This window comes from Pteronotus mesoamericanus, unplaced genomic scaffold (genome assembly GCF_021234165.1).
Source record: "Pteronotus mesoamericanus isolate MK-2021 breed Mesoamerican mustached bat unplaced genomic scaffold, CSHL_Meso_final contig_52, whole genome shotgun sequence".
Taxonomy (NCBI): domain Eukaryota; kingdom Metazoa; phylum Chordata; class Mammalia; order Chiroptera; family Mormoopidae; genus Pteronotus; species Pteronotus mesoamericanus.
This window is the reverse complement of record NW_026555189.1, coordinates 19,526,302-19,536,541: the sequence shown is the minus strand read 5'-3', so window position 1 is coordinate 19,536,541 and position 10,240 is coordinate 19,526,302. Positions and strand designations below refer to the sequence as shown.

The following is a 10,240-nucleotide window of genomic DNA, read 5'->3' as shown; positions in this document are numbered from 1 at the left end:
CAGGCAGCGGGGAAACGGCTCCCAGTGGCCAGCGGTGCGCAAGACCCACTCTTCCAGACCACACTTGTGTAAAAAGGTTTTTATTTTAAGTAAAAATGGCTAAGCTTCCAAAAGTTCTTAAATAGGATTTCAGAGGGAGGAAACGTCGAGGCCAGCGCGCAAGGAGAGCCTGGTGCCAGGCCGATGAGGGAGCAGCAGGGCCCCGGCCCCGGCCTGCTGCCAGCCATCAGCGCCGCCCAGCCCGGGGCCGGTGGGGCCGTGCTCCTGCGTGCACCGCCGCACACTGCACACTATGTACACGCCCGGCGCGGGGCCCTCAGGGGGGGCCCCTGGCACGCCCACCCACCGGCCTGCTCTCGGGTTCCTGGGCCTCCCAGGGGCCCCTTGGCCGCCCGCCCTCAGGGGGCTGCCCTCCCCGCACCGCTGCCCTCCCCACAAGGGACCACCCTCTGAGGGTCCGGGCCTGCCAGGTGGAGCAGGACAGCCCTGCCCTTCCAACCCGTGTCATGTGCATCGAGAGCCACAGCCGAGAGACACCGTTTCCTTCTGAACATGTTTCTCATCTCAGGGGAGACAGATGAGGAGCCTCACTCTGGCCTCGGCCTCCCGGGCCCCAGCTGCAGCGGGCGCAGGCCGGCAGCCTCGGGACCTAGCCCCTGGCACGGCAGGGCGGACGCGTGCGTCAGTCCATCACACAGGCAACGGCCTCGACTTCCCTGCAGGTGGAGGGGGCTCGTTAGGCTCCGTATAAGAGCAGGAGGGAGCCAGGCAGAAGCAGACAGCGGGCAGCAGAAGGATAGCCCCAGCCCTGAGCAGCAGGTTCCCGGCGCAGCCCGGCAACCCAAGACGAGGTCAGGTGGCGGGCAGCGCTGGGCCACCGGCCCCACACTCACCTGGAGACTCTGCAGCCCCAGCCTCAGGCTGAAATCAAAGCAACAGGCGTCTCACTGCGGGGCTTGTCTCGGGCCAGGACCCCTCTGGACCCTGCCGCCCCCATGTACTCCCAGCGCTTGCTAGGCCTTTCTGTGACCAGGGCCACACTGGGGGCCAGAGGCCTGGATTCCAGTCCTATGACCAGGCTCACTCCTCATCTGGGGCATGGAGCATGGGGCAAGCCCTGCCCTTCCCGCCCCCAGAGCCAAGGCCCAGGGCTGGGGACGCCAGGCCTGCTGTGGAAGGCCTGCCGCCTGAGCCCTGCCAGCCCAGCCGGGGACACCCACGCACGCCCTGCGCCTTGAGGCGCTAGCCCAGCCAGGGGCCTGTGGAGACGGGGCCTTTGATGCCCCCTCTGTAAAACAGACCCAGCACTGTCTGCCCCAGTTCCTGGGGCCAGGGACAGCTGTGACACAGGCTCTAGAGAAGTTCTAGACACTTTTTTAAAAATAAAAAGCCTGCTGGGGTAAGGGCAGCCCCGTGGCTGCGACTGGCCTGTGCGGAGGCTCACCACCCACACCTCCCCGAAGACTCACCCGAGGGCTGCAGCCTCCTCCGCATGGAGCCTGGGCGGCTAGTGGTCCCAGAGCCGGGGGCCGAGTGAGCCCGGGCCGAGGGCTGTGGCGTCTGGCAGGCTGACTCCCACTGTGGGCAGGGGTGAGCAGGTGGGTGGGGGCCCTGCTGCCCCGCCCCCATCCTGCTGCCCCCCACGCCCTTCCCTGCCTCCTGAAACTGCTTCCTCATCTGCAAAACGGGCATGACGGCGATGCCCTGGTTCAGTTATTGCGAGAGGTAAACGAGAGAGTACACACAGAGAAGTGAACTACCTACTGCCGCGCACCTGTGTGCCAACCTGTGGCCTGCCCACCCCCAGCCAGCTTGAGGCCCCACAGGTACCTCTGAGGCCCAGAAATACTTGGACCAAACGAACAGGCTACTGGGTTTGGGATCAGGTTCTGGCCGCAGCCCCTCTGGCGTCTCTCCTACTCCACGCTGTCCCCCCTCCTTGCCTCCCATCCTGCCCCTGGCCTGAAGTCTGACTCAGCGCCCCTGAGACTGGCTTGTGCCATCTCCTTACCTCCAGGTGCTCCTGGCTGGACCAGGATCCCAGCTCAGCCCTGCGGGACCCAGGGCCCAGCTCCACAGAGCGGACCCTCTCAGCAAACTTGAGGGAGTAGAGGGTCTCGCTGGTGTTCTTCTCCACGGGGGACACCTAGGGGACAGGAGGGCTCGCTCACCACCCAAGCCAGCTGCCCCCACAGAGCTGGAGGGGGCAGCATGCTCACGAGAGGGCGTTCACGGCCAGGGGACTCTAGCCAAGATGGAGAACCTTGGGAGGCACGCCGGGTGCATGTGGTCAGGCCTGGTGGGGAGGCTGCGGGGGTGCACAGCACTGACTCTGGAGTTGCTGGGGACGAAGGTCCCTCCCTTACACAGCTTGGGTAGCTGGAAGGGGTCCCTGGCCTTGGTGCTGGCCAAGCCCACCTGAGGCCCTCACCTGGACCACCATGAGGGTCTTGCTGTCCCCGCTGAGCGAGTCTTGCAGGAGGTAGGTGAGCTTGGAGTTGCGAAAGGGCACGTGGCCTTGGCGGGAGCGCAAGGCCGCGATGACGTCCCCCAGGGCCGACAGCGACTTGTTGATGTGCTGGGCCTCCCGCAGGCGGCTGCCCTCAGCCCCGGACTTGCCCACGCGCTCCGAGCCGGCCAGGTCCACCAGGTTCAGCTTCCCTGCGGGGAGAGCACCAGGCAGGTTAAGGGCGCCCCGGGCGGGGGCGGGGCGGGGCAGGGCGCACTTGCCCGGCTGCCGGCGCCCTCACTCACCTGTGGTGCGGAGGCCGGTGCTGCAGTCCACGCCGCGCACCGTCACGATGAGCAGGGCGTGTGAGCGGGAGCTGTGCTCGTTCAGGTTGGTGAATTCCGTCGTGCGGTTCGTGTGGCCGAACTCAAACACCTGGGGGCGGGGGGTGGGCATGGCAGAGGCACAGGGTTTGAGTGGGGCCTTGGAACTGCCCCGTCCCTGGGGACCCCTGTGAGGCGTGTCGCCCTCTGTATTGTACAGAGGAGGAAATTGAGGCTCAGAGAGGAGTGGGGACAGGGCTGAGCCGAAGCGGCTCAGCTCTTGGGGGATCTCCCCGCATAGCCCCTCCACCCCCCAGCCCCGCACCTTGTTGATGTCCTCCACGCTCTGCACCTGGAACTCAGTCAGCCCTGGCACGTACAGCTGCCCACTGCCATCTGGGCACAGCCGGATCTCCAGTTTCTCCTGGGGCTCCTGCCCCAGCAGGTCCCTGGGGGGGCAGGTGGGACAGTCACTCCCTCCCCCACACCTCGTCCCCCTCTGCTAGCACCGCACCAGCGCTGAGCCGGGAATGTGGCCCCACCCAACCCTCACACCCTCAGGAAGCCTTCCTGGACCACTGGGGGGGGGCCCTCCCGTCCTCCCCACGTCCCCCCTGCACTCAATCTGCTGAAGGATGAGGCCACCTGTTCCCCAAGAGGCCTGCCATGGTGCTACTCCCACCCCGACGGTGCACTGGTCTCTGTGGGCAGGGCCTCCCAACCCCCACCCTCACTCATCACCGTCTGGTACAGCCTGGTACGGGGAGGACACTCCAGAGGGAAAGGGGCACGACTGGGCACGCCGGGGGCTCAGGGAGAGCCCCCCGCCCCTGCCCGCTGGCTGGGGCAGAGAGGCCGGGACCAGCAGACCCTGGGGCTCAGTCCTGACGTGCAGCCCCGATCTCCCTTCAAGGAGACCTCACTTCCCATCCCACATGGCTCTGCGCCAGGGCCGCCCACCTGCGGGCCTCAAACCCAAAGGCCGCCCTCCTGCGGGCCTCAACCCGAGGGCCGCCCACCTGAGGGCCTCGTTGTAGATCTCGGCCGCGCTGACAGTGATGGTGTACTCCCAGTCGGACGCCTTCTCCTGCACCTCGGTGAAGAGCAGCTGCAGGGCCCGCTGGTTGATGCCTGGGTTCTCGGGGGTCCCCTGGGGCAGCAGTGAGAGCCCAGTGAGCTGGGCCCCCCCCACCACCAGGGGTGGCCCATGCAGGTGCTCACAGGGCGTCCATGTGCGCCCCCCAGCTGCCCCTTGCAGGCCGGCCTCCGTGCCTGAAGCTCCCATCCGCATGCTGGTCTGCCCCCAAAACTCTCTCTAACAGCTGCAAGCAACTTCATTGACCTCCCTGGGCCTCAGTTTCCCGGCACCATCCTGCCAGAGCCGCCCTGAGACTTCAAGCAGAGCCCCCGGGTGAAATGCCTGGGGTGGGGGGGACTGCGCACAGGGGCTGCTGAGCGCCAGGTGTGTACCCGCCCCTGGCGAGCCACCTCGAAGGGGCCCCGGGGAGCTAAGATTTCCCTGCCACTGCCCACGTTGGGGTCCAACATCGGCGAGGCCCAGAGCTGGGCTCTGCGGGTGTGGAGGGGGAGGCACAGGTGGCCGGCAGGTGCCCTGGGGCCCGATGAGCTGCCTGGCCTTTCTGAAGGGAAATCTCACCTGGGCTCGCGCTTCCCCTAAGATGGCGCCTCCTGCCAAAGGGCCCTCCCACTCCCCTTGTCCGGACACCAGGATACCTGCCCTCCTCCTCTACCCAGGGAACCCCACAGCTCCCTCTCAAGAGCCAGGAAAATGCTAACAAACCAAAGACGCCCCCGGGGCCAGCCTTCCCTTTTTATCTACAGTGAAGGTGCTTCCTTGTGTGGAGGCCCCGGTTCCCCGCGGAGAGACCCAAGCAGGGGACAGACCCAAGCAGGGAGATGAAGCCCTGCGCTGGTAGTGGCGGCAAGAGCTGGGTGCCCCATGACAGTCGTCACCAGTCTGCACTGGGCCAGTCCCTGCCACTGCCTGGGGCCTCCTCTACAGCAGAGACCTGCCCACATTCATTCCGACCATCCCAGGGCCCAGCGCGGGGCAGCCGTCCAGCAGGAGCCCAGCAGATGTGCGTGGGCGATTCATCGACAGCTGGTCCTGAGAGACGGACGCCGACTTCAGGCCAAGAGCCTCCTGCTGCAGGTTTCTTCGCCTCTCCTACCCACTGGGACTGCCACAGTTGCCCCCTCTTCAAGCCTGGCGACTTGGGTGGTTGTGAAGACCCAGGAGGGCGAAACACACACCACGCAGAACCCCGGGACCAATGAGGAGACCCCCTGTTGATGGCTGCAAGGGGTGGTCCTCAGTGTCTGAATCCCTGTCCCATCCGGCGGGTACCCACCTCCATCGTGTACGTCTTGCCGGCGCCCGTCTGGCCATAGGCGAAGATGCAGACGTTGTAGCCGTCGATGCAGGAGGTGATCAGGGCCTGCACCTCCTGGAACACCTGGGGAGGAGACGTGAGAGGGCAGGTGTGGGGCTGCCGGGGCTGCTGGGACCAGGGTCCCCCACTGGCTCTGAGTCCAGCCACCTCCCCCCAACTGCTCTCTACTTCAGCAATAATACAGCACATTCTTGTGGACAACCGGCTCACTGTGGAGGAATTCGTGACTAATACGCCACTTGGATTAGACAGTAACGGTAACCTGGTTGCCCAAAGCCAGAAGGGGAGACAGCGCAGAACTTGCTGCCTGCCAACACCTGAGGAAGGGGCAGCTCAGCCTGGGGGGCTCCAAAGGCCCACCCCCAGCCCCAGGGGGCGCAGCAAATCGAAGGCAGAGGCCAGCCACCTTCCCAGCACCTCCTCTGCCTGCCTGCCTGAACGTGGGCCGGGGCTAGGGCAAGGGTAAAGCCAGGCACAGAGACAGCAGAGCACCAGCAAGGCAGGCCTGGCAGGCTGGCCCTGGCCGAGATGAGACAAGAGCCGATGCTGAGATGGCTTGCCTCTCACTGGCTGCAGGGACCTGCACTCAGTGCTGTTGATGGGAGGGGCCATGTGGGTGGGTGCAGCTTTGGGTGGGAGGGGCCATGTGATGGGTGGAGCTTTGGGTGGGAGGGGCCACATGGATGGGAAGGGCTGTACAGGGACCTGTCCTTTCCAGGAGAGGTTTCTAGGGCCCTCAGTCTTAGCTTCCCACCTTCTCTCCGGAGGGGAAGGAGAGAGGGCCCCCAGCACCCAGGCTTCTCTGTCCTGTCTTCCTCCACTCTCGACCCTCCCACCATCTCCCCCTTTCCTGGTGAGTCCCTCTGTGACGCCCTCTCTCCACTTCTCTCTGTCCCTGTCCCCCGCCACCCCCAAGAGCCACACTCACGTCCTGCTGCGAGGCCCTTGGGGAGAAGACCTTGTCCAGCTCGAAGGACACAGGCTTTCCTTTGTGCAGCAGGTGGATGATGGAGTCGTCGTCAGGATCGAAGGTCACGGCATTGGTTGCCTCAGGTCCTTCCCCATCCTCTTTGGTGATTGGCCGGACACGAGCGATCACTCGGATGTTCCCTGGATTGGGTGGGGGAGGAGAGAAGGGTACAGGCCATGTCAAGACCAGACTGCTCTGTGGCCAGTGGTGTCCTAAGCAACCTAGTGGCGCAGGAGCCTCCTGCCTTCTAAGCAAGGTCCCCGGGACCACAAAGCTGTTACCAGTCACTCACACTATAGTATGAACTCACTTATGGGTACATTTTCTTCCTGAGCAAACCAGTTGAGGGCGGGAGCTTCACCTTGGGACAGGGAGAAAAGGCCAATTGTAAGGGTCATGTGGATGGAAGGAGGGGGATACCAGTCTGGTTAGAATAACCAAATGGACACTCTCTGTACATCTCTGGACTTCAGTTTCCTCGTGTACACAATGAGGGCTGGGTCCCAGTCAGCCAAGGCTTGTTCTGTCATTCAGAAAGGGCCCTGGGAACGCCAGGATGGGGCTTGGGAATCAGAAGGGAAAACCGGCCCAGACAGCAGCAGGTGGACGGCGGGCCACACACTAATGGTACGGGCAGCAGGGCAGCCCCGGGGGCATTGGGAAGCGGGTCTGGTCGTACCACCCCCTCGCTCCCAGCCCTTCAGTGGGATCCCAGCGTTCCAGAATGGGGAGAAAGCTCCCCACCATGGCCAGCATGGGTCCACCCTCCTCCATCACCTGTCCACTCCAACTCCCAGTCCAGCTCTCAGGTCTAGCTCCGCCTCCTCCAGGAAGCCCCCCTACTGTCAGATACCCAGGGGCTCCTGGCACACCTCTCCAGCCTGCTAACAGAACCCCTGCTGGGGTTCTCTGGCTAATGAAGGATCACAGTCCGCGCTCCCGGCTGAAGTGAGCCCCGTGAGGGCAGGGATGGCGTCTGCGGGGCCCCAGCCGTATCTGTCTCAGCGTCTGGAAGGGCACCTGGCACGGAGCAGGCGCGCTCCCTGGACCTTTTCCCAGTGAACACGTGGAGTCTCAAGCTTGACCTGGTTCTTGGTCAGAACAAGTGGCAGTCACCACCCAGTTTCAGTACCTGACCCCGCGGCCACCCCGAGCCAGGGCGTGGCCTGCTGTGGACATTGGGCAAGGGCTTCTGAGTGGGACAGGCCAAGTCCCTGACTTCTCTGTGTCTCTGGTGCCTTATCCTCGAAGAGGGAATGACAAGAGCTCCTCGGCGACAGGGCACAGCTCATGGGAGTGGTGCCGGGGGCCGTGTGGAAGGGCAGGACCTCCAGGCCAGGCCGACCACCCCTATGCCAGGCACCTCCCTCCCTCCTGCCCAGTAGTCACCTTTCAGCCGCACGAGCTCATTGTGGCATTTCTTGCGCAGCTGCAGCTCCCGGCGGTACTTGCGCAGCAGCTCCTGGTTGTTGCTGTTGACCTCCTCGATGGCCTGGCCGATCTGGTGGGGGCCACACAGTGCCATCAGGGGGCCAGCTCCATGGACAGCCTGCCCCTAGGCAGGCTGAGCACTGTCCCCCGCCCTGGCTGAGTCCTGGACACGTGCTGTCGCATGTCAAATTTTCCCAGTAACCCCTCTGGGTAGGCGCTGCTACCAGTCCCATTTTACATAGAAAGAAACTGAGCCCCAGAGAGGCTCAGCCAATAGTTCAAGGTTGCCCTGCTAAATAAGCAAAGAGCTGGGACTCAGCCTCACTCCACAGCACTTGCACTTGACCACAAATTTGGCTGGACCCAAATCCCAGCTGTGCCCTGAGTAGCTGGGGGACCTGAGGCAGCATGCTCCATGTCTTCAAGCCTTAATTTTCTCATCTGTAAAATGGGGATAACGCCATCTAACTCTAGGTGGATCTGTAGGAGCTGGTAGGTAAAGATCTCCAAGTTGCATTTCACAGGGGAAAGAAGCCAGCTGCAGCCTACACATCCACACGTTGCCCCAGTGGGCAAGAGGGCACAGACCCCCGTTCCTCACGCTCACAACGTCCCGGGGGACACGCTGGCAGAGAGACCGCCTTTGGGGAGCGGGCGGCAGAGAGAGTCCTTTCTGTTTCATCTGATGCCCTTCTGCAGGGTTTGCACTTTGTACCGCATCCATGGATTACTGACATCGTAGTTTAAAGAAGAACTATTTTCTACTCCTAAAATATCTCAGTCTCTCTACCCTGCAGAGCTGTCATGCAGATTCAAGGAGCCAACGGCTATATAAGGCTCAGCATGTAGGAGGCACTTAAGAGATGTTGGCTATTCTCATGTTGAATAAGCGCAGCTTGAAAAAATTAAATTAACCCTAACAGATGTAAGAACATATGTAGCATGTTCGTGATATAAGGATATCTGTAACATGTCTGGGTGAAAGACTCATAATAAGATAAATGTCCAAATACCTGCCCCAGACCAGGCTTTTTCAAACGAGATCTGGGGTGGCAGTGTGTGTGTGTGGGCGGGGGCTGTTGTCTGGGAGGCTTTGTCTGCATCTTGGAAGAGAGCCCTGGGCAGAGGCTGCCCCTTCCCAAGGGCTCGGGGCCGCTCCCAGCCCCGCCCCCACGGCCTGCCCTCACCTCCGCCTTGACGCTCTTGAGGGCCTCCTGGAGCAGCAGGGGGAAGCCCCGCACCTGCCGCTTGAGCCCATTGTAGTCGTTGGTGAGGGTCCGCAGCGCTGGCTGCAGCGTCAGCAGGTTGGTCCGGACGCCTGTGGGGACAGGGCGGGTGTGAGGCGGCCCGGCCAAGGGCTGCGGCGTGGGGCAGGCCAGGGCCCGGGCCAGCTCACCTGCCAGGTTCTCGTGCACGGCCTTCATCTCCACCTGGGCCCTGGCAAAGGCCTCCTCGATGGCCCGGTTCTTGTCCTCCTCCAGGCACTGCATCTCCTCCAGCATCTGCCCGTGGGCCCGTTCCAGCTCTGCCTCGTACATGGCGATCTGGCGGCCAAGGCCAGAAGCAGCTCAGTATGTGGGGCTCAGGAGGGAGGGGGGCAGGCGGGTGCCAGGAGGGCTGAGTGCCCCGTGCAGCTACTCCCCTGCGTCGCCCCAGCACCAACCTGTGTCCTGGCACATAACAGGTGCACAAGCCCCAGGACAGCAGGGAGAGTGTTTGCTGTGATACTGACTAGGCGTGTGCGCTCAGCCCTGTGAGAAGAGCCCCCTGCGAGTCTGCCCCTGAGCACCACTGTGGGGTGGGCTTTGGGATCACATCATTTTATAGATGAGGAAAGACAGACTCAGACAAAGCTGACCCTTGGTCACACGGTCAGCGGGGAGAGGAGGGACCACAGCCCAGGCCTGTTGCACTGCACCAAAGGCTGACCTCTGCTCCCCGCCAGCCACGCGCACCCCCACACGGCCTGCACACCTGCGCCCGGAGCTGTGTGGTCAGCTGGTGCGAGCTCTGCAGCTGCTGCTCCATCTCCTTCAGCACCTGCCTCTGCATGGCCACCTGCTCCTGCAGGTGCTGGTTCCGGGCCTGGGACTCATTGAGGGCCTGCTTGGTCTTGGGCGACTCCACCTCCACCGTCCTGATGACATACTGCAGGCAAGAGAGGGACAGGTACATGGCGGTGCAGGGCACCTTGACCTCACTCTGGGGCCCTGAGACACAGCTGGCCTGGGGGCGGGGGGATCCTCAGGGACATCCCACCAAGAGCCTGGAAAAAACTAGAGATGCCACGAGGTCCTGGCTTTCCAGAATCTTGCACGGGCCTCCTGCAATCTTCTCGTCTTAATGAGCCCACTGTGAGCCAGGCTGTGGCCCCAGCCGGGCACAGAGCAGACAGAAGAGCAAAGATGAGGGTGGGACCGGGCGATGCCCTACGTCCACGCCTGGCCCGCAGTGGGCACTTCGAGCATTGGTTGCCGGAGGCCCACCAGGTGCCTGGCCCTGGATGGCGAGAGGGGGAAGGGCCAGAGAGAGACTGAGCGCAGAGCTGGAAGGCTGCCTTCATCCACTCACGCCCGCACCTGCGCGCCAGCCCAGCGCTGGGGACCAGTGGCCGAGCGCGAGGCCGAGTCCAGGCTTGCACGGGCTCTGCGCA

At 63.4% G+C, this 10,240-nt stretch overlaps 1 protein-coding gene across 8 annotated transcripts in view; it reads right to left on the bottom strand.

Moving 5' to 3' along the window:
• Positions 1–102: 102 nt before the first annotated feature.
• KIFC3 (kinesin family member C3) overlaps positions 103–10,240 on the bottom strand; it is a 32,130-nt gene continuing 21,992 nt past the window's right edge. For 6 of the 8 annotated variants that reach the window (XM_054579391.1, XM_054579387.1, XM_054579389.1 and 3 more), the window contains 15 exons: positions 9,562–9,735; positions 8,984–9,131; positions 8,775–8,905; positions 7,546–7,657; positions 6,467–6,517; positions 6,115–6,296; positions 5,145–5,249; positions 3,792–3,922; positions 3,098–3,221; positions 2,755–2,884; positions 2,432–2,661; positions 2,012–2,146; positions 1,470–1,578; positions 894–921; positions 103–716 (listed from right to left, as the gene is read on the bottom strand). In XM_054579391.1, coding sequence (XP_054435366.1) covers positions 917–921; positions 1,470–1,578; positions 2,012–2,146; positions 2,432–2,661; positions 2,755–2,884; positions 3,098–3,221; positions 3,792–3,922; positions 5,145–5,249; positions 6,115–6,296; positions 6,467–6,517; positions 7,546–7,657; positions 8,775–8,905; positions 8,984–9,131; positions 9,562–9,735 — 1,767 coding nt within the window. In that variant the 3' untranslated portion in view covers positions 103–716; positions 894–916. The remainder of the gene's footprint in view (positions 717–893; positions 922–1,469; positions 1,579–2,011; positions 2,147–2,431; positions 2,662–2,754; positions 2,885–3,097; positions 3,222–3,791; positions 3,923–5,144; positions 5,250–6,114; positions 6,297–6,466; positions 6,518–7,545; positions 7,658–8,774; positions 8,906–8,983; positions 9,132–9,561; positions 9,736–10,240) is intronic. The other 2 variants (XM_054579395.1, XM_054579388.1) reach the window with 1 other exon arrangement.